The 23,791-nt window shown below is 44.8% G+C and overlaps 1 protein-coding gene across 1 annotated transcript in view; it reads left to right on the top strand.

Moving 5' to 3' along the window:
- RRP36 (ribosomal RNA processing 36) overlaps positions 1–23,791 on the top strand; it is a 193,392-nt gene that overhangs the window by 12,012 nt on the left and 157,589 nt on the right. The window contains exon 2 of the mRNA XM_069608904.1: positions 129–681. Within this exon, the coding sequence (XP_069465005.1) occupies positions 135–681 (547 nt within the window). The 5' untranslated portion in view covers positions 129–134. The remainder of the gene's footprint in view (positions 1–128; positions 682–23,791) is intronic.

Here is a 23,791-nt window from a genome sequence, read left to right as displayed (position 1 = left end):
GCGCCTCCTTTATTGCTATAAACTGGGTGGTCTGGTCAATGCTTGGAATATTTGGATCCCAGCAGTTAGAATTGTACCTACAGCTGGCCTTGATATCATTGCTTGACATTTCCTATGTTTCTCCACAGATTGAAATGGGCCTTAATGTGAGGGAGGGCTCCACAAGAAAGAAGAAACAGAAACATTCTCAGCCAGAGGACTCCATGCCGTCTGAAAAGAAAGCGTCGGTGAAGGAGAGTGGGAGGACGCCCCGGAAGGACGTCCAAGGGCTGACGAATGATGGTTGCCCAGTTGAAGTGGACGAGGCAGCGGGGGAAAACCCTTTGGAGCCCATTGCAGCTAAGCGGCTATTGCTAGCCCATAGTAAGGATCAGAAGCCCTGTGGCAAAGAGAGTATCGAAGGAGACTCTGGACTTCCCTCCCCCGGTGGTGACCCAGCTATGCCGGCTCTCGGAAAGTCTCGGCCTTGTCGTAGTGGCCCCAGCGATCGCTGGGATAGCGATGACAGCAGCAGTGAAGCCAGCACAGGCACCAGCTCTAAAACTGGGACCAGTAGCAGCTACACAGGCAGCGATGAGGACAGTGATGACGTTATCAGCGAATCCTCCCACAGTGGGGCAGAAGAACCAGCTGCTCCCCCAGGGCCAGACAACACTACATCAGATAGCAATATACAGAAAGGTAATGAGGGCCAATAAACTCTACCACCACAGTTTGTGCCAGTCTTGTGTCTACTCTGCCCTGAATCTTCTCCACATGTGTGTACTGCAGCGTGCATCTTATTGCGTTATTTGGAAGTGGTAGCCATCAGTATGTGTACTCTTTGTGATAAGTGCTGTCCAGACACTTGGCACTTAAGTGGTGTGTCACAAATCCTACACAAGATCGGAAATCGTTCTGTAGCTGGGGGTTTGCTCTGTTGGCTTATCAAAGCCTCTCCCTTCTTTTGAAGGTCTTCTTGAAGGTATACTGAGCTGCTGTTTTAAGAATGTTTCCTGCCCAGAAAGTAAAGCACAGTTCTTGGGGAAATATTTGACCTTTTTTCCTGAGGAAAGTGTTAGAAAGGTTCTTTTCTACAAGAGGTTTACAATTAATTGCATTACAGTCTCATGCAACTGCGTGCCACGTTTTCTTCGGGGAAAAAGGTAGCCCTTGTTTCGAACTGGGCTTGTGCAAAAACAAGCAAATGGCCGTGGCGTACAGGATAAATAAATCCCAGTAAAATAACAGAGTACATTTTGTTGTTAAAGTAGAATACATGAAGCGTTGTAAAATTGCATGCAACCTCTATCCCAACATGAACACTCCAGCCCTGGAAATGCTTGTCATTTTGGGGAGCAACTTTACCCTGAGGGCACTTGTGCTATTGTGCTTTGTCCCAGTCTTTTTACCGACTCTTATCATCTGCATAGATGGTAGCTTGAAGCTCGTGGTCCTTTCTTTCGTTTTTGATAGTTTCTATTGGCTGCTCGCCGCTGTAACGTCACTAGAAGGTTGAATATGCAGTGTGAAGGTGCGCATTTCTTCTTGTGGTGATTGTTTGAAGGTCTGGTGGTGAAATGCTGTCGAGGGAAGCACCCCAACCAGTCTCTCTGCAGTAGGAAATGCCAGGTACGGACGTGCTGCAGGTTTGACAGCGCCATTGTTGTTACTATATATATATATATATTTTTTGTTTATTTTATTTTGTCCCCTTGGTCATTGAAACTCTACCACCATTATTTCCTCCAGTGACATTGGCATTCACAAAGTCTTAAATCCATTATTTCCGGCAGCCTACCTAGCCTGCAGAGGGTTGTCTTCACCTTTTCACAGCTGTCTGGAAGACCGCAGTAAGGGAAAATAGACCATTGAACACATGGGCATGGCCACCTTCTGCACGAGACGTCAGTGCAAAAGTCAAACTTGAACACTGGTAGAAATGTGCAGTGGTTTTCTGTATGTCTGTACTCCAGTTTAGTTTTGGCGTGTAGTTATTTGTAACGAATGTTTTAGTACGTTTATTGCCAAAACGTTCCGATAATACGCATCTTCTAAACTTTACATGAAAAAAGCTTCAAAATCTCGACCATCCTCTGGTTCCTAGTATCCACCGTGGAAGGTAGATGGGTTAACATAAGGGAAGTCCTTTTTTTGTTTGGTGTTTTTTTTGAACATTTATAAATATTTTAACTCACTGGGACTATGCAGGGCTTCTGTCAATGAACTTTAGATCAGAGACTAACCCAAAGTGTTGTCTCGTCTCCAGCATCTGTTGGAAGTACACCCTGTGACTCTGATATATAGCAGGAGCTTGTCGGTGTAAAGCAAGATCACCTGCGGCTGCCTTGGGAGCACTATCCCATATCTCAGTATTCTAGCCTCCGAGTGTCTACCATGGGTTCGATTGATAACCTGAACAGCAGGGACAACTGGCATCCCTGCCACATGCCCTGCTGTATGGTCCGTTTTTTTCCAGGAATACTTGCCTGTCCATACCCTCGCCAATGGGTCCGTGTTTTTATCTAGTCCAGATCCCACCACATAAAACCCCGGCTCTGTGACTCAAATTCCTTTTTGGTGTCAGGACTAACAATTGGCAACCTTTCTTGCTTATCCTTTGACTCCTCCAACATAGCAAAGTCGATGGGGATCCGTTAGCAGTGCAGGGCAGCACTGTTCTGGATGGATCGCTCCAGAGAAGATCTGCATTCTTCTGGCCAGACCTGTACTAATTATCTTGGTGTGGGAGGCTTTTATACCGACACCTCCTTCCTAGGTAATTGCTTGGCTGACCTGAACACCCCCATAGTAACATCCTTCATGTATGCACTGTTGAGTCATCACCACCATATCTCTTTATACTTTAAATGATTCCAAGGGGATACCATCACGTGGACCTTGCCATGTTTCAACAATCTAATGGCACATCTAATTTCAGCTTCTGTCCAGGGGCTCCTCAACTTTGCAGAGGCAGGGCATACCAGAGTCCGATTCTTTTCTTTTTTTAAATATTTGTTCTACGTCAAGTTGTGGCTCCTGATGGTGTTAGATGAAACTGGTCTCCTCCAGCTTTGAGTCCCTCACTCATCCTCTTACTGCCATGATACGGTTTGTCCACTTTTCTTCACACTTATGGAGTTAGGCCAGCAATCCACTAGACCAGGGCTCCCCATCTTTTTGTAGACCATGAGGAAAATGTGTGTGTGAAATGGAGCAGGAAGCAACAACAGTACATTGATGAACATATACACGCTCATTTGAAAAACGATTGCAACACAAATTATAACGAACAAACTTACTGAGAGGCTGTGTTAATGTGCAGTAATTAACCGGAGTCTAGACCATATGCAATTCTGGTTCTGCCAATTTGCAATGGCCTTTAACTTCATTTTAGTTAAACAGAAGGTGTGTATAAAGTTGACGAAAATAAAACTAATATATATATATATATCTCCAAATATTGGCAATTCCCCAGACCAACAACTTCATACATGTGGTAATTATTGCACACAAACAATGTTGGTCCCAAAATATCAATGACCGTTTGTAAATGCCAGGTGCTCCCCTTATTCCATAAAGGAAGTAACTGTTAAGTAACAGAGTGGACACGTTGTACTGTATGAAGGTTGGGTTTATTAAGCTACAGCATACGACCCCCCCCCAGCCAGGGAAGCAGCCACCAACCTCTCCGAGTGGAATCCCCACCACTTTCAGTGAATACCTTCCATAGCAGAGCCTAGTGATGCATAAGCAGAACAGTGAGGAGGATGGGAATGCTGGCAGCCTATGATGTAGTGTACAGAACTATAAGTAATGTACCTAGTGTAATGCATTCAAGAGCACCTTCTAACAGTACCCTAATCCAGAAAGCATATAACGACATACAATGCAAACCTGGTTCTTATTTCGTCCAAAACATCAATGGTAGGTACTCCAACAACTCAATCTATACAGTTGTAGGTCCATAACATTGGTGCATAAAAAATACATTTTCAAATCTTGCATTAAAAAAAACAACAGTTGTTCTGGGGAATTGCCAATCTTTGGACACAAAGAATACGCTTTAATAAAAAAAAAAAATATATATATGTTTTTTTTTTAACATATACATTGATGTTATTTTCGTCAACCTTAGGTACACCTTCTGTTTAACTATTATGATTACTAGCTCCAGTACTGAGGTTGTCAATGGGGCTAACCTAGCTTGGTTTTTCACACTTTAACTTCATTTGACACTAAGTTGGTGTTTATAAGGAATGTTTAGGAAATTAAGAGGCGCGCGGGATGTTTTTAGACACGCAAGTACAAGTGTCTGGAAATGTGGCAGCAATGAAGAAACATTACATAGTGGTTGGAGCTCTCCACTGAGAAATGTTCAGGACATTTAGTGGCAAATGTTTTATTTTAATTAAGCATGTTTGTACAGGAAAAGTGCCCATAGATTTGAGCATTAAATACTGCTCAAACTGCAGGTGTCTTGTACTTCTCCCCCCCTTTATTTGGCAAATGGTGTACTTTTAAGAAAACACGACCATAACGCTGGTCTAAACAAAACCATGCTAGGATTTAAAGGTCACTTCACTGCGTTTTTTGGAGGATGTCCCCTCGGAATACCTGTGAAATCTATTGGCAAATAGTTTTTTTTTAACACATACAAGGCATGTATTGGTCAAAACCCAATCTGTGTATATATATGTATATAAAAAGGGAAATTTGTGGATATGTCTGTGTGTTTGTCTGTTCGAAATATTCAGCATACTTCCCAACATGCTACGAACCTGAATTTTGGCATGTGGGTAGGTTCCATGGTGTAGACATTACATCGTGTAGACAATTGAAAGCGTATAAAATATAAAACTTATCTATTCTTTTTTTTTTTTTTTTAGTACGAATAACTGTGCGAAGCACGGTTACAACTGCTAGCTAGGAATAAAAGAGAATTTACTGAAGGATTTAGGAGCCCTTCCTCTAAACTATCTTCTTAAGTGGGAAGTGGTGCATTTGTAGGCATACTAAGCCAGTAACACTGGTCACAACTTGACGCATTTGAAGATCACTGTACAGAGAGGGTTGGGTGTTTTACTTTGATATTTGGCAGAACTCCTGGTCCCGTTAAACAAAAATGAACCATAACTTAATTGGTTTTCAAACTGAAGTTATTCTAATGTCTTTGTATTTAGCATGCAGTTGCCGCCTTTGCCCAATATCTGCGTGGCGACTGGCAACAGTTTTTCCACCAGGACATTGCAATAAGTGTGTAACATTTCAGACCCTTCTGCTAGGTTCCATCAAATACAGACTTCACTCGTTCAAAAATTGGCATATGCAAATAACTTAAGAAAAGTTGGGCATTGTTACTTGACCATTCTGTACTTACCAGCAAATATGCTGTAGATGGCAATTCTCACTAGGACTCCAATGTGTATGTGTGATGTGACTGGGCAGAGTATCAGAACAAAGGAATTTATTTACAAGGACAAAGTATGAAACATTTCTAAAGTTTGCATGTACTAAAAAAGCTAATTGGAACTTTTGAATCTTGACCTTCATATGCCTTATTTTCCTCTTATGTTCCTGCAAAGCTTTTCCCAATAGCCCCATTGCATCCTTCATGAGTGCAAGAGGGGAGCGCTTGGTTGATTGCAACAGTTACTGAACAGTTGTGGAGCAGCTCTTAGTAGCGTCTCCATTGTGTCTGTCTCCATTGCTTTGCATCACACCCTGGACCATGGAACTTGCCACAGACAACCCACACCTCCCTCCACCTGTTAAATCCAAAGTATTTACTATCGACCCTCACCATACCGTCACAAACCTCATGACTGCAGTCACCAAAACATGCAACTTACAAGTGCACATTCTACACAAGATAAAAACATCCTTCTTCCTCGCAACTGCCCGACCGCTGTCCAGGCAATAGTTCTGTCCATACAGACTATATGGAAATGCACTCCTCGTCGGACTCCCCAACCGAACCCTCACCCCATGTTGCTCCTGCCCAAAGACTCCTGCATCATAGCTCTTTTCTAACTACACTGGCTCCCCGTACCTCAGAGAATTGGTTTCAAAGGACTCTGTGTCATAAACCAGGCCATCAACTTCAAAAAACGTTAAATCTTATCTATCTAATCGTACGCGTTCTGTTTCCTGGGCCATTAACACCTATTCTACTCTGCCGCTCCACCATGGTGTCCCTCAACTGTCCTCGGCCCTCTGCTTTTCCCCTCTCTACGCCTGTCCGCTTGCTTCTATATTATCTTGTTTTGGGCTTTCACACCACTGCTAGGCTGATGACACTCAACCTTTGCTATACGATAAAAATAACTTTTTGGCTATCCAATCATGGGTGGCTGATCATTTTCTAGTCTTCAATTCCTCTAAAACGGAGGTCCTTTTCTTTCCAGCTTCCATGTTTCCTCCTACGCGTCCACCTGTTTCTCTTTCCTTTCCTTCCTCTAGGTCATCAATTTCTCCTATGGCTTGAAATCTTGGAGTCTATCTGATTTGTACATCACATTTCTTCCATATCTCGTTCCTGTCATGCACATCTCTATAACATTTGCAAAGCTCATCCTTTTCTTTTCACGCTTCTAAACTGCTACTATCTTCACTAATCTTTTCTCGTCCTTTTTATTGATCTTTTGTTTTACTGTCGCACACTTAAATATATCTATTTGTTGACTATTTTCTCTGTCTTCTCGAGACTCTATTGCTTCTGCTCTTTTCTCTTTGCATTGACTTCCTTTCCATTCTCGCCTTCAGTTCAACAGTCTCTCCATAACCTTTCCCACTATATTTGTCTTCTCTTGTTGATTTTGATTCCCCTCTTTCGACCTTCATTCACACTCCCAATTTCTTCTCACACTCTCACCTTCCTTGTGCTCAATCACGTTCCCGTTCTTTTGTCTTGTTGGCCCCGCTGCACTGGAACGTGCTTCCACTTCAGCTTAGTTCCTTTATTTCCTACCATCTTATCCGTTCTCTTATCTTCCTGCCGTTTAACTGGTTTATTTCATATTTTCATTGTTGCTCATATTTGATGTACTGCTTTTAATTTGTCTGGCGCTTCGGTGTAAAGCACAGTATGAATACAAATACAAACCCCATCCGACCTAGACAACAAACTGAAACCCATTGCCCGACAAGCTGGCCAAAATCTCCTACACATTCTACTCTGCAAACTAACACGCACACAGAAAGGTATTCATCCAGTGGTCACCCGAAACCTGGGCCGCCCTACCACTCCACATCAGCCCTGCTCCATCATAACTTTCCGAAAAAGCCTCCAAACATACCTCCATCTCCACACCTAATCCAGCCACTCCACCTCTCCTACCATTGCCCATCTATCCTTTCTTGTCCAGAAAAATGTAATTTCTGTTTGGCTTCCCATCTTCTGAACCTTGTAAAGGGCGCCAGGACTCGGGGTAGTGCCCTGCTGAACCAAAATTAAAACGAATTGCATGCCCACATGGGCATGTAAAACCTCTTTCAACAGCACTAGTATGGTAAACATGGGGCTTGTTTTATCTGCAGCATTATGAATCTTCTCAGCAGCCTCTTCCAGTCCCCATGTGCACCCTAACGCCATCTGATCCTCTCCTCTTAACCCACTCTGCTGATGCCTCCAAAATGAATGCTATATCCTTTCTGTCTGGCACAGCAGGCTGTTTGGCTAGCTTTCAGTCCAGGCTCCGGCTATACTGTTATTTCTGTCTCGGACATGCATTGCTGCCTTCTTCTTCGCCTCTAAACTGTGGGCCAGAGTAACTGCCGAGCATCATTTTGGGGGTACCTGCTTGCGAGCTGCACGCTGAGTATCACTGAACTAGAGTCCTCCCTTTCCCTGTGCAGGTGTGTCAAATTAATGTGGTGCTCAACCCTGCCCACAAGTCTGCTACGTTGCTTTGCAGTCTACTGAGGTCACTCGGTGCCCTCTCCCCTTTCTCTGTTCCGTCGAGTTTCTTCTTGAGTACATCCAATTCCCCTCAAAGTTTTTGTGGCTGCTGCGTACTAATGTTTTCAAGCATTCCTATGCGTCACCTCATCTCCAGTGCATTGCGCTCCAAGAAGATGTCTGTCTTTTGTAATTCCTGCCTACATGCACCAATGAGGACAATCTCCACATTTGTGCACTAAATTGGGGATTGTATCTGCCGGGGCTAATCCTCATCACCTGAACTTCACTAGTGAGAATTATGAAGAACCCTAACCCAGTACTCCACTCATGCCAATGCATCCAATGCGCACTCAGTCGCTAAAATCATGTCTGTTAAACCTTGTATAAATTGGGGGTGAAGAAGAATTAACCGCTCTGCTGGCTGTCATTTGTAGTGTGAGGACCTGAGGGTATCCTCACACCTACTCCCCTATGGTCAGGCAAGTGAAGTTGAGTGTTCACACCTGCAACCTGTTGAATGGTTGCAGGTGTATAAAGGGAGGCAGAGGCGGCGGAGAGAGAGCAGCTGGGCTGGAGAACGCGGCCATCCAAGGCGGAGCAGGCAACACGTGGGCCAGAGAAAAAGAGGCAGAGAAAGCCATTAAGACGCCAGGGGCCACTGTAGGCCATGAGAGGGTCTGTTGCAGTGTGTTCCCCGTTAGGAGTGGGGAACACTGCGAAGCCGCTGACCGCTGCAGGAGAGACCGGAGAGAGCGCAAGCAAGCGCTGATTGCCGTAGCCCCTCACTAGTAAAGGAGGAGCGAGAGAGAACCCCCAAATGAGACCAGTGCACCCGAAGGAGTGGCCACACATCAGTGAGTGACGGGGAAGGTTCACTCCGGCCGGGCGCTCCAGTGGCATGGTGTGGGCGACGGCGAAGGCCAAACAAGCTGGAGTGCGAGATAGATGTGTCTGGAGACCAGGAAAAGTAAACTGTTGAATACCGAACCATTTGCCAAGCACAAAGTGAATTAGAATAATAATGAATGGGTCGGTAGAGCAAAGATGAACTGTTGAATACCAAACAAGGTGAAAACCATGAATATGTGTGAATGTTGAATTCTAAAGATATAAGAAAAGCGGATGAATGTGACAGAACGTGAAGAGCATTGGTGAACGAAATAAAGTTAAAGCAGGCTAGCAACATTTTATATTCAAATCACTCTCTGGGGTCCAAGTCTGTTTGTATACATCTAGTAGGTCTCTCTTAGTACAAGAGACCTTGCTGGCAAATAACTACCCTTCCATTCTTCCCACGCGAGACTCCTAGAAGATTTCAATACCCTGGGATCTCGTTTTTAGCTGTTATGTATACTGCTGAGCACAGAAAAGCACCCAGCAGTATCGCTTTTGACTCTAACCTGATGAAGATCATTACAGAAATTCACACCTCGCTTACTTTGTACGTAGGAGCCGGTACTTTTACAAGGCATAACATAAGCAGTGTTGCATAGCAATTTGCTATGCAATTCTGTAGGTTTGCTAATTAAATGGACCTTTGTGTAGCAATAATAGCTATTTAAGGTACCCTGTTCAATGAAATCACAGCTCACGCTGCATTCCTCTCTTGCTCTTAGTTCTCTCTCCACCCTCTTTTCTCTGTTCACTGCAAGTTCAAAGGGGCTAATGAAGAAAGAGTGCAGCAGTAATCATCTCCTCCACTGTTAAGTGCCAAAGGCCTGGGCAGGAGTGCTAGGCAATCATATATATATATATATATATTTATTTATTTATTTTTTTCCTTCAAATAATTGAAAACCAGAGGTAATCAGGATTATACTTTTATTAAGCTAACTATATCCTGTCTGGCAAAGACCAGTATGTGTGAACTTTATTTTTTTTAACACAGTCCTGCAATTCCATTTCTAAATAATATATTACTGCTAGTGTAAAACACTGGGTTGTCTCAATACTTTATAGTAAAGTTCAGATTAGTGTATCTAAATTTAATAGTGTAAACTATTGAAAGCAAGCGTCCCCAGACAGCACGATCCTCCCCGCAATGAGAGACAATGAAGGACTCTCCCAAAATGGGAATAAGGCCAAGACAGAGTGCGGGTGAGCGTAAGTGGGAGTTTATCAATCAGAATTTGGGCATGCAAAGAACTCTGCAAACTCCGAGAGCACTCTGCCTGACAATAGCAAAGACAGGCGTATATATTTACAAAAAACGTCATCAAAACCTACATACTATAGGGGGCACAAGTTCTTTGGGATTGGGTGGCGACGACTAACTATAGGTGCTGCTGCGGTGTGGTTGGTCTTGGCTGGAGGACGTCACTGGTCACCCTCGTGGGTTGGGCTGGGCCTGGCAGGTCGGCTTGAGTTCATCCGGGCGGTGTTGGCGTGCCGAGGCGGCCTGTTGCAGAGATGAATGCCTTTTCTGACTTACTTGCCCTCTGCCATGCACACTGCAATCATTCAGTCATTTACAGTTCTATTCTCTTTAGTAAATCTTTCAATAGGTTAATGCAACACAGGAGGAATGCACCTTGTGAGGGGTCTGGAGATAATATATCGTGGCCTGGTTACTCGTGATCTGTTGACCGGGACCGTAGGTCGAGGGGCTAAGCTTCGGGGACTGGGGCTGGTGGTACAGGTCTTTCTGTCTTGTTAGAAGTGGTTATGGATGTTTTGCTGTGTGCTGTCAAAGTGTTGGGTGTCCTGATTGCACAGGGCCATAAGTCTGAGACAGTCCGGTGGGTTGTGGGGTTTACAAGGGGGTGCTTGAGTTTAAACTAAGGTTTACTACTGTGCTGTAAATAATGCAGGTGGCTGGCCGCGGCCTTGGGTGCTGCAGTGGGGCTACAAGTCTTTGAAGCGGCTCCAGTCGGGTCGGGGGAGGCGTGATAACGCAGAGCGGGGCTCTGTTCTCATGTCTTGGCAGCCTTCTGAGGGAGGGAGGGGGATACATCAAGACCTTGTACGTTTTCACAAAGGTATCTCCCTCGTGTGTTGCTGAATACAAGCAAAGACATCGCAAACATTTGAACACTTTCTATAATACTTATTTAAAATCACGTCAAAACATGCATTTAACCTTTGCTGGGTGCGTTTCGATTATACCCAGTTCGAGCATCATATTTGTACATTACACTCTAGCAGCTACAGTGTTTCAGTTACATGCATATACATTCGCAGTAAATGAGGTAGTGGTTAGATCAGTGGAGTACATAGAAAACGACCCGCCACCGTTCGTGACGGTGGTGGCATATGAGGGGCTCAGACATTCACACATGATACGTGCACTCTCGCGCATTCTTTAATGAGTTCATAGTATAGTTGCATCCGCTTTCTCGTGTACTCTAGCAGCATTAGCTTTAGTTATGGCGCGAAACCACGTGAGGTAGGCTGCCCAGTGATACACGCAACAAACAGATCCCTGGAGCGTTCCTTTATCATTGGCATCCACCTGCAATGGTGCGAGCTCGCCATAGCTTATATCATGGGAGCATGCTCTCTCATTTTAATACATTCTACAGGCATTTGTATTTTGTGGAAGAAAGAAATAATGCAAGAGGTCTTGACATTAATATATACATATATATAAAGACTGTCTGCCATCAGAGGGCCATTTTACTGTTCTTCTCATTGTTCAGGCCTGCTGGCCGGGTCATGCTGATAGTGATGGTACACTGCGGGAGGTGAACTGTTACAATGTTAGCGTATTGCGCTAGCTCATGTCCGTCTTGTTCGTGGGAACGTGCTCGCAGCGGATCTGCCAGGGTGCTGCGGCAACAGGGATGTTCTCCAAGGGTGGGGGCCGCGCTACAGTGCGCTGAGCTCACACCATCTTTACCGGGCAAAGAATGGTTTTTGGGCCTAGCTAAATTTGTGTTGTATTCAATACATGTGGGCATTCGATACGTGTGGGCAATGTCTCCAGTGGGTGAGCCCTCCACCACCTGGGCCCGGGTGGCATGAGGGAACGCCCAATGGGCCATAGCCCTCACCTGGGGAAGAAACGCAGGCGAGAGGGGTCTCCTGGACCAGTCCTCCCCTACACTATGTTGAATTTTGTTGCGGAAGATGCATCACATGGACAAGTGAACGCCTTTGAAAATGTGCATAATCACATGGCCAAATGCTTTTAATGGCAAACCTAGGTCTGCAACCTACTGGTTCTGTGCAACTGGTGCTCAACCCATGAGCTGCTCCCATACGCCTTGACATTTTATCTTATCACCCTGTTGCTTTATACCAGCTACCCTGAAAGTGAGAGGCAGCAACCTACAATATTTCACCAAGTTTGCCCAGTTCTCTGACTGCTACACCATCCATAGGGCCTGGTTCACAGAAGCGTTTTTATAATGGTGCAATCCCATAGGAAAACGTTCTGTGAATCAGGCCCTTAGTCTCTTAACCTGTTTCCCTCTAAATAATGAATATGCAAAGCTAACTAGTGTTTATGCAAAGTAGTGATCAATAGTTCCATCCAGTCTGTACATCAACAGATCTACTGCAATACCATACACTGTAGTTAGCCTCCAGAGCTTGCGTTGCTCTAGGATTATGATTGCATTATATATTAGCAACTGTGGGAGAGAGCTGGCCAAACTGTTTTCAAAGCCTTTTGATCATATTTATTTTTTCAAGTCCTTCATGCCGCTAATTTCTTATATTTTACAGACACTAATCCAAGGCTCGCAAAGTCTACCTGCCCACTCGGATAGTCGAGTAGATTTTATGAAGGGCGAGTACCATTTGCAAGAGATGTTTGAAACCTTTATGTAACATTTACTTTGCAGTAAATGTCAAATAAAAGTTTCACTGTGCATATTTGGGCTATGGGTGGCAGCAGTGTGGCAAAAGTGGGTTTGTGGTGACATTCACCATTTTACAGAAAGCACGTTTCAATTTATTGTCATCCATTGCTATGTGTCGAGTGCATTTCTTTTAGGTCTAGTAGGTAAACTAAGTTACTCGACCTGCAGATCTAGCAGAATTTTAAAGAGTTTGCAAGGCCTGACTCTTTTCACTAATATTTTACTTCAGCAGTACGCAAAAATGCTGTATTGATGCTCATCGGATAACTTCTGGTGACAATAAAAATATTAGTATAACAATGCGAATCAAATGGATCCATTTGCTAATCAAGAAAATGTTAATGGGCAAACTCTGCTAATCTGTTTTGGAAAACGAATTGATGCATTGCTTTTATTACACTCCCGATAGATATCAGGCACACTTAGCTTGCATACTACCGTCCTCGCAGTATGGCCTATTAATACCTTTTGCTTGCACAACCTTTGATTCAGATCTATTTTCATATGTTTCAAGTTAGACCACACCATAGTACAGAAGGATACACTGGGCACCGCTCCCAGCACTTCGCTCAACTTTGCCTACAATGGAGTTAAATAGGAATAGATTTCTTCATCCCGAGCATCTTACATCATGTGGACGCAGAGAAGGGTTGAACCAAGCTGAGAGTGTAAAGCGTTGGTTTGTCCCGCAATTCTCTATGAAAGACTGTGGGCAGTGTATCTAATACATTAGCCATTTCTAAATTCCTGGCTTTTAACAGTCCCTTAAGACAGTAGCAAGGAATATTACAGATTTTTGAAATGTCTGGCTTTTCTCCACGTGCAACAATTCTGCTTTTTATCATGCATCTTCTGTGCAGATTGTTCCATTGTAGAGCATGTACTTCCTCCCATATGGCGTGGGCTGCCACAGAGAAGAACATTCCCTTGATAATACATTTGTCCATTGACGGGAACGCCAACAGCCGATTCAGAGCTACTGAGTTGCACTTAATGCAAACCCATCCATGGTCGTCCTTCCCCTGCTTCAGCGAGCCAGTCTGTCAGAAATCTCATGATCACGTTTCACCAAGGAGTATCTGTTGGGGAGATTTATCATTTTTATGCTTCATCCCCTCTCCTAGTGAGACCCTCACCGCTGTGTGCTGGACTTCTGGATCTTTTTCTGAAACCCTGAATGAGTGGAGCCTTTTTCCACTCATTCATTCTTATGGGCTCTGTCTTTTGGAACTCTATTCTTTGTATTTTACCTATCCTATGGAGTCTATTTTCCTCCATAACTCTTAAAGGCATCTGTATTTTACTATTGCGGCACACAGCTCCTTATGGGCAGTGTTACTGGGGACCCTTAGGGTCCCCCTTGGAGATCATTTTCCTTTGTCCTAGAGTAACTACAGTATTACGGATAGAGAGATATTTGGTATCTCTCCTAACATGTTATGGTCTGAGTGATTGGCACACACCACCTTATGTGGAGTGCCAAAGGGACACCTAGTATCCCCCTTCTCTCCGCTCCTGTGACTTTATAGTCTCATAGACAATCCCTTAGTTATGGCTGGTGGCAGTTGAAGTGTTCTATCAACTATTGTGCGATTTAATTTCTTCTACCGCAGGCTATGTCCATAGCCTCGACAGTGCAAAATAGGGGCACCCAAGTACCAACTTGGGGCCTACCTTCTTTTTTTTGCCATTACTAGAATGGTTGTTCTTTGTCAGCCCTTCTAACATTCTGCGAGGGGGAATCCTGTGTGTGTTTTGCCTTTGGTGGGAAGCCTTCGGTGTCCCCTGCTAGGCTGCGTGGCTGGGCAGGCAGGAATTGGGGGACACGCCTGAATGGGACCAGCTCCCACTGGGTGTCTGCCTGTCCTGAATGGACAGCCAAACGCCCCTTTCGGTAAACTGCTGAGGAAGATTGCAGAGGAGTGAGTGCTGGAACTGTATAAAAGGCGAGGCTCCTGGACTGACCACTGGAAGCTGAAGTAAGACCCATTCTTTCCCCTTTACATGTTATGGTCATGAAGTATAGACGTATCTGTAAAAATAAACTTGACCCTTAACCACCCTCTGAGTGCCTGGACAATAACATATTTTATATGGGGGTCCTAAAGACTTGGGGTGGGTTGGCAGATAATTACTGCCCTCCACCCTGAATAAGGCCATGTGTATCTGTCTTGTGGCAAAACAAGATCTCTATGTGAATTTCCCAAGGGTGGCATGGGTTAATGAAGGTACCCGCTCATCGGATAAGCACTGTTATTTACACTTGTATACCATGGTACATGGAATCTGTACTCATTTGCAACTGCTCATTTAATTATGATCTTAAGCCCAGAATCACTCAAAGCTAACATGGTTATTTGGAAAATGTCAACAGCGACCTACCTAGAGGACCCTTTGGTCCAGTCCAAGTCTGCTTACATAAAAGTGCAAAGGCATATATGTTGCCAGTTAAGTTCCACAGCAAAATTGCACAAGAGTACGGTCAGCACAATTTTTCTTTTTTTACAAATTGCAGCACAGAGTGAAAAAATCTTAAGTTAGTCCTGTCGGACATAGTACATGACTGCTGACAAAATAGACCACCTGATGCCTTTTCATTCCTATACAGATAGTTCAAATGTGGTGACCTGGCAAGAGTCTATGCAGAGTCCAGGGTGTAGTACATAACTGGCTCCAGCACATCTCGCTCTGTAGAACCCAGGAGCTAAGCTTATGATGGATTCGACATTAGAAAGCGTGCTTCTGCAAGCAGTATAGAAAGCATAATTGCATAGCCGGTGGCCGAGTATGTGTCTGCCAGTAGCACCAAAATCCTTCCTTTATAACCCAAGCCACCAGCAGAGAAAGCATCCTCACTGAGAATGTGACTGCCAACAACACCGACCACCACCGTCTCACATCACCCAGGTCGGAGTGTGACTGCTACCAGTACAGAAAGTATCCTGTAAAATCTATGATTTAGGGACCAGCAGAATATCAATGTAGAGTCCAGGTAAAGGCAGTGACCTCTGGTGAGTTTTGTAATTAGAGGGGCCTAAACATTTCCCCTAGGTTTGTCTGAGTGACTGAGCGTAGAAAGGGAACCTGAACCAAGCAAGGGTGCTTCAGGGGTGTTCGTACCCCTCCCACCAATACATTGTTTAAAATAAAGCGTTAACATCATGCATTTTACAGCAAGCTTTCTGTGAACAATTGGGTAAAAAGCCACACAGTTTCCAACTTATTTTGTGGGGGTAAAGCATGAAAAGATAATCTGCTCGATGCCAAGTCACAACAGTGTAGAGGAGCAATTTTCAACTCTTTTCCATGTGACCTTTTGCCTCTATATAGACCCGTATTTTGCCAATGTGAAGAAAACATTTTCATGCTGGCTGTGCCTAAATAGCCATACTGGCTACACCAGTATATGCCACTATCCCCACGTAAGAACATCCTACTCTATGCCCATAATGCTGGTAACAACACGATGATAGAACATGTTAATTCTCTGTACACCAATGTAGGCCTCTATTCCCCATGCAAGAACACTCATCATTTTGGATTTTCCTGTAACGCCACTAAAAATATACACAAAAGAGAAAAATAACCTATCTAATGGGTGATGTCTGTCCTATCCTAACACCAAATAGACAAAATACACAATCAAATCCACATAACTGTATTTTATTATAGTAGAAATTTATAGATTTCTTTTTACAAGCCTAAAATGCTGAGAAAGCATATAAAATGAGAATCACCATACAGCATCCACTAGAGGAATATTACAAACTTTCACATAAGAAGCAACCTAAAAAATTGTAGTTCTAAAACAAACGCATAAGCCTTAGCAAAATAAAAAATTGGCCCAATTGTAATTTAAATACAAAATGCCAGACCTGTTTCAGTTCGTATACTTTATTGGAGGAACCTTCTTCAGGGGCTCACTGACACACGAATTGCATATTGGCAGATGCACACTGTGGTCTCCACTCACTTGGCGACCAATCTTAAAGAACTACTCCAACTGCTCAATAATTAACTTTATTGTGCTACAATGCACACTTGCTCCTTATCAGTAGGGCAGCTACGGATTTCAATACGGTCTCTCAAGATGACCTGATGCGAGCAAGCACTTCTTGGTGACTGCAGCTGGTCGACAATTATTTATTTCTTATATTGGTACAAAACCATGAATGGCCTCGGCTAACAGGTTGTCTGATCACAACAAGGAAAAAGGAAGCAGCGTCTCTATACAGTGCGTGGTACTTAATGAGGTCATCCAGACAGTAGAGCAGAAAAGTTTTGTGGCTGGTGCCACGAGCCCCCTGGGTTTTCTGACCAATATATATAAATGACGCCACTAAAAATGCCATGCCACTGTAGGAAAAGATGTCCATACCGGCTGCACCAATGTTGCCCTTCTACCCCCCATAGTTAGAAATGCTATGCCGGTTGTTATTGGCTGCATACATGCCAATATACCCTGTTCCATTTGGAAGATGCTAGTCTAGTTCTGGTTTTAACTTTGCATTCTGTTACTTGTAGTCTTGTGTTTATAATAGGGAAATCCAGGACTACAAGTCCCAGGATGCAAACTCCCACCAGCTCACTATTCATGTACACGTTGTTTTATTTCTGTCCATATGTTACCACAATGAACACTGTTTAGGTATTTCACACTGTTTTACACACCAGATTCCGAATTTCTATGTATTGTGTGACAAATCTTTGGATGCCGTCCCTTCTCACCTAGGAGGAGCCCCTTCGCATGAGGCTAGGGAGGTGAGGCTGCTACCCGATAGTCCCTCTAGGGGTGGTACTCAACAGGTGGATCTCATGGGCAGGGATCCCCCTGTGGGAGTAGGGACGACTGTCTGGGAAGAACACGGTATGCACAAAACGGGTGTTGTAGCCACAAAACATCCCCATCTCCCTCATCCTCATACCTTACATAGAGATTCCTATAATTACACACACTTGCATGTTTCTTTGTAGGGTAGATGACATGACATCAATACTGAGACGAGGAGCAATGCAGAGTGCCCCGCGGAATCAACATGAGCGGTCCAGACAATGTGAAACAAACAAGTATACGCAGAGGGTAAAATGAGAAAAAGGACTTAACCTGGAGGAGCCGGGAACTTCGAACGCAGCCGAAGCAAGGGGCTGCAGAGGACGAGACACTTGGCCACCAGCAGAGGCGTCCTTGGTAAGTCCCCTATGGTCCGAACAGAGAAGAAGGCAGCAGGCAGGGCAACCAGCTGACCAGGAGAGCTGGTGTGCGTGGGGAACTGGAAGCGCACTGTCCAGTAGCAGAGCAACGTGGTGAGGACGCCGTGTGTCGTGGATAGACTACGAGAAGCCTGAGTGGGGAAGAGAAACACTTAGACAATCAGAGGTTGGGGAGGAGAGGTCGCAGGTCTGGGACTCTCAACAGATAACGCACTGCCTCCAAGTCATCTTCGTAGTCGCAGTACCTGGCAGAATAGTAAACCAGGTCTGCAACGTAGAGAAGAGAGAATCTCATGGGTCTGGGACCCATACCCTTCTGTGAAGAGTAATCCAAGTTATTTTAACAGTCACAGTACCTGGCAGGCTAGTGAACCAGGTGGGCTGTGAGAGAAGGGCCAGAGAAAGGGGAGCATACCCCCTGGTATTGTGAACCGAGAAAGGTCGGGGGAAGAAGCACAGCCACCCCCCCTGACATTGTGATAAAGTTGTTGAAGTTTGCGATGGCCAAGAGAAGGGAGTCATTCTCTTGGCATTACAGTAAGCCTAAGGGAGGCCAGGGGAAGGTATTTATATCCCCTGGTACTTGTGAACCTTGTGATAAAGCCTGAGAATTGTGCAAGCCTGAATGAGGCCACTGTAAGAAACATACCCCCGGGCATCGTTAAATGTGCAAACCTGAGAAAGGCCAGGGGAAGGGAGTATTTCCCCTGGCATTGTGGACTGTGCAAACCCGAGAGAGACCAGGGGAAGAAAAGCATAACCCCTCTCCCCCTTGGTGTCTTCCAACATTGTGATGAGTCTAAGAAAGACCAGGAGAAGGGTGTAATTCCCCCTGGTATTTGTGAATATTGTGAAAGACCAAGGGAAGGGAGTCATTCTCTTGGTACCAAGATTTTGAGTTGGAACTTTGTTTTAATTGGGAACTGAGACTTTTAGAATCTGGAACTTTTGTTGTGCTTTTGAGAAGAACTGCAACCTGGGTAGGGAGTCCCTCATTCAGACTACTGGCATGGTGATCCTCCCTACAAAAGAAGGAAGCCATTCTTTTCACCAACCTTTTTAGTTTAGTTGAAAGGGGGTTTGGGATGGAAATGGGCTTTTGACACGTGACAGTGCATTATATAGTTTCAACTGACTTTCTGACAGAATCCCTCTTAGTGTTAGGGATAGTTAGGATTTGTTCTTCTTTTTATTTTCACCAAATAAAATCCTATGTGTCAGTTTCTTCCTTCCACACCCTTACAATCACCTCTTCCTTAAATGCACAATTCATTTTTAATGAGCTTACTCACTGTATTGTTGAAGCTCCTTCCTTTTGCACAGACTTACTAATGCAGCCTACCTTCTTGACATGGCTTCTAAGTCATACCCGCTCCACCCCACTCCCCCACTCACCCTTGAGTTACACTGTTAGGGAGAATTCTCATTTATGTGCCAATTCCTTCCAACCTTGGAGACTCCCAGCTCTTTTGCTGGACTTAAGCACTTTTGGAGTGAGCAAGACCTTTTTCTCACTCATGTATTTTGACCTGATTTGGACTATGTGTTTTCACTGTCTTTGGAGTCTGACAAACTCCATAGGCATCTACTTTTTGTATGGTGACACACAACACCTTCAGTGCAGTGTCACAGAGAAATCCTTTAGATTTCTCAGAGTTTAAATGCCTTTTCTTGTGTGAACTACCGTTCCCAAGGATAGTAAAGTGAAATTGACTTTACTTACCTTTTCTGTTTGTAGGTCCAGCACATCCCATCTTATGTAGAGTGCTGGGAGGTTACCTTGTAGCCCCTTATCCTACATTCTCATGTAACATTTTTGTTACCCTCACTACCTTTAACGGCTGGTGGCAGTGGTTTAATTTTCCTACCATTGTGCTTTTTTACCACAGGCTGAATCCTCCGCTGCAGTGCAGCAACCATGGGTGACCATTTTGTCAGAATGGCACTGGTCGTCTTTTTTTGCCATTTTCTGTTTGTGAGGTCTTTCTTGGGTTTTACTCTGTGCGTTGAGCCATTTTTGAGTCCTTTTGTTCACTTTGCATTTGGCGGGCTTCAGCCCTGAAGCCCTCCTCCTGGCTCCAGTGTGTCTGTAAAGGCAGGATGTGAGGGAGGTTCCCGAAATTCCTGCGTCCTTTTGTCTCTAGGCGTGCCTGATTGCAACCAGTCCTGATTGGCTGGCTGCTGTGTGATTTACAGCTTAGGCTGTGCATGAATGAGAGAAACCTGCTTAAAAGGCGAGGTTTTTGGGACTAGAGGCAGAGTCGACCACTGGGAGAAATACCTGACGAAACCGTGAACGAAGCTTGCTGCATCTCCTGGACCTTTGAATTGCCCGGTGAAGCCCTGCTGCTGTGCTGAAACTCCTTTTTCAATTTGACAGAGAAGCTCCGGAAGGGACGACTTCTACCCTTGGGTTATTGGGACCAACTAACCCTGAGACGAACTCCACTGGACCTTCTTCCCTGACTGGCTGTACTTCTTCGCTGCTGCAAGAACCGAGTGCCAGGGGTCGAGAAATCCCTAGTCCAGTGCAGCGTCTGAAATCCGGCTAGAAGCTCCAGGAGTCTCCCAAGCACCCCCCAGAAGCAGGACAACCGGAGCTTGAGTCCCCTCACCAGAGTGCAAGACCCAAGGAGTGTAGGAAGCTCAACCGGTATCCGTGATCCGTGACGGTGCTGTTTACGAAGCGCTGAAACTGCAAAGTGCGGCTGAACCGAAAAGAGCGCATAGCTGCTGACGACCTCCAAACTACTGCTGCAGGAGCCCCCCAGACGTCCTCCCTCTTGTCCCCACGACTGAGGCTCATAAACACTGGGTCTGCAACTCTGTAACAGGACAGAATCTGTTAAGCCAAAATGGATGCCGTTTCACAAACCCTACTTTTAGCTTAAACTAACACACTTAGCTCAGACATCATAATCCTCCATATCAATGGCCATAAATTGTTTGATTTCCATATCCTGCATAATCAGTGCATTAGTCACATTGACAGGAGGTCAGTGTTCAGGTTGTAACTTTTCCAAAGCCCTAGAACGGCAGTTACACAGCAAGGAACCTACAACTGGTAGACATTGTATGCAGCAGCAACAAAATAAAATGACCCCAACAAATATTGCAAGCGCAGAGAATATTTTCCAACCCAAGGCTGTAAACCGATTCCAAGCCCAGGTCCAAATGCCCCAACAACCCTCATCGACGTGGATTTCTGATCGCAGTGTGTAACCTTTGATAGCCCGAAACACAGTAGGGGAGGAGTCGGGTACGTATATGCAACAAGCTGATCTGACCATTTTGCAAACTCCTCCTCTCTCAGCAAGCATGGTGTCTAGCACCATTCTATTTTGAAGTGCAACCAGGCCAATAGCTCGCTGTTCTAACGTAATTTTGAAAAATATATCGGAGGTCTCATTAATTGTTTTCTCCAATACTCTGGTCAACCTTGTAATGGGAGTTAATGTGCGGTGCCCCAGAAGGGAACTATTGCTTTTGACACATCCCCTAATATTTGGCCAGGTGTGCCGTCCTCTATCCCTCCTAGAGCGGTGTTTTAAAATTTCCACAGTTGATGTCAAGTAAACCCCTGGCAACAGTATTCCTAAGTAACCCGTTCCCCCTCCAATCTTTGGGTAACCATGGATACGCTTGTTTCCCGCAGACAAAGTAAATGGATCCCCCAATGTACAAGGGCCTTGTCTCATTCACCGAAACTGCAGTGTGCATACATTTGTCATATGAACCCATATACCTCAACCCTTCCTTACTTAAACAAAATGGTACTGTCAGGATTATTGTTGATGATGTATACTGGGGGAGTTGCTTTCCTATTTCCTACTGGTGACATTCAAAATGATATAATTGATTGGTGCAGCCTAGAATTTCTGTCTGTATGTTTGGTAGAGGCGGAGTTGGTAGTGCTCTTGTTAGCAAAGGCAGAGCATACCGGTAGTAACACCCGTTGATCAAACGTATTTATATTTGTCCCATCAAAAGTACCAGTGGTGCTGTCATTCCATCTACCAAAAAACATAGCCCTAAAGGAAGCATAGCACACAGTTGATAATGGGAGACGATAGCTGTTCCAACCGAAACCTTTCTCACTGTGTTATGGGAGTTGAGAACATACCCAACAATTTGTCTTGTTCAGGATCGCATGAGTATTATTGATTATTCTTATGAGGGGTGTTATTGAGATACCCCTCTCTGTACTCAAGATCAAGGGGGCGAAGTAAGTGGGAGTGCACATAAAAAGGACACAGGGTAGTCGAGCTGACCGTAGGCAACAGTGAGCTAAAAGGGCGAGAGCTCTCCAAAAACCATAACACAGCTATCGATACGAGTACCATACATGCCACAATAGTATAATTACACATTTGTCCCTAGTTGACAATGATCCTTTAGATCTGGTCCCTCCAGTGGCAATAGTTTCCATGTCCTCGCTCCTACGTGCCCCAAACGGAGGCATAGTCTTTCTGTGTCCGTTAAGAAGCCTCACTGAAACAGGCTCTATAAGTTCATCTGTGGGTGGCACCAAACCATGTGGGCAATTTCGTTTGTAGTCTGTTTCCCTGCCCCCTATAAAGACTGGAGGGGGGTGTGTGTACGCCTGCTCTCTATATGGCAGAGGAGAGGCAAAGAGGAACCCAGCCAAGATTCTCTATTGTTGGTAGCAATGGACGAGCAATCAAGGCTTAGCTCTCTGGTGATGCGGGCTGGTTCTTAAGTACAGTGTAGTCCCCCAAGCACACACAAAGGAATGTCCACACACTGTATTAGTGAAAACGCAGTCTTTATATAATTAAGGTTCAAGGTTATATACACAATAACTCACTTTGTGCTCAGTTAATCTACAATGGCAAATATATATACAGTTCTAAGTGGTACCACAATTATCAGATTTTATTAAAGTGCATCAACTATACTCTGGTCAAATGTCACACAAATCAGTTAATAAAGGGAATCAACAATAGACATAGGAGGAAAGCAGTTGGTTAGAACAATTGGCAGAATAATACTTTAGCTACTAAGTCACAACTCTGTATGAGGATCCCCCCACCTGGGCAACCTGTCTCTACTACAAGCCCAGTCCATATATTGTACAATATGTCTTATTCCCTTCTAAAATGTTTTTACCACCCCAATGTACCTGGAATAGCTGAGTTCTTCAAAGAGGCGTCGCTGGATCCATCTTGAGTGACTCCCTTTAAGCCAGGAGCCACGGATCGTCGATGGGCCTCGAAGAAGGTGAACTTGACGTTGATGATCCTCGATGAAAAGTTCAATGGCGTCGAGGCAGCAGCTTCGGTACTGGCGGTGCTCATCGACGATGAATCGAAGACGTCCTGCAAGGATGGGGTGTGCGGGGCACCTCAGTGTCGATAGTTCAGGACCGCAAAGAGTCTATGAAGAACTTTGGCCCAGCAAGGGCGTCGAGTCGTCCGGCGTGTCTGCGTTCTTCGGGTGGTGGGAAACCCACCGGCGGATTCTCCTCGGCGCATCTGCAGCCTCTACTTTCTCCGGCGGGACAAAGCGGTCGGCGGTGCTGGCGAGAGATTCCTTCCGTTAGACTGTCTTAATCAATGGAGCGTTGCAGCTCTGGTCGTCAGTGGCACGGCGTCAAGTGGTCCCCGCTTCTAGTGGTTATAGCAAACCTGCAAACCCTGGTAGACAACAGTGGACGGAATGTCTGGTGCTTCTCTTCGTTCTCCTAGGAGCTCGGGAAGAGGGTGCCTAACCATCACCTCTCTCTGATAAGTCCTCAATGAACTCCGCTTTCGGATCGGGTCGAAGCAAATGCAGCAGCAAATCTTCCAGCTGGACTTCAAGGATAAGTATCAATGTCAGTTTCAACTTCAGCTTCTAAACGAATTCTAGCAGTGGGAGGCCCCCAGATATA

The sequence above is a fragment of the Ambystoma mexicanum genome, chromosome 4q, assembly GCF_040938575.1.
Source record: "Ambystoma mexicanum isolate Mex_15411 chromosome 4q, UKY_AmexF1_1, whole genome shotgun sequence".
NCBI lineage: Eukaryota > Metazoa > Chordata > Amphibia > Caudata > Ambystomatidae > Ambystoma > Ambystoma mexicanum.
This window is presented reverse-complemented; position numbering and strand designations above follow the sequence as displayed.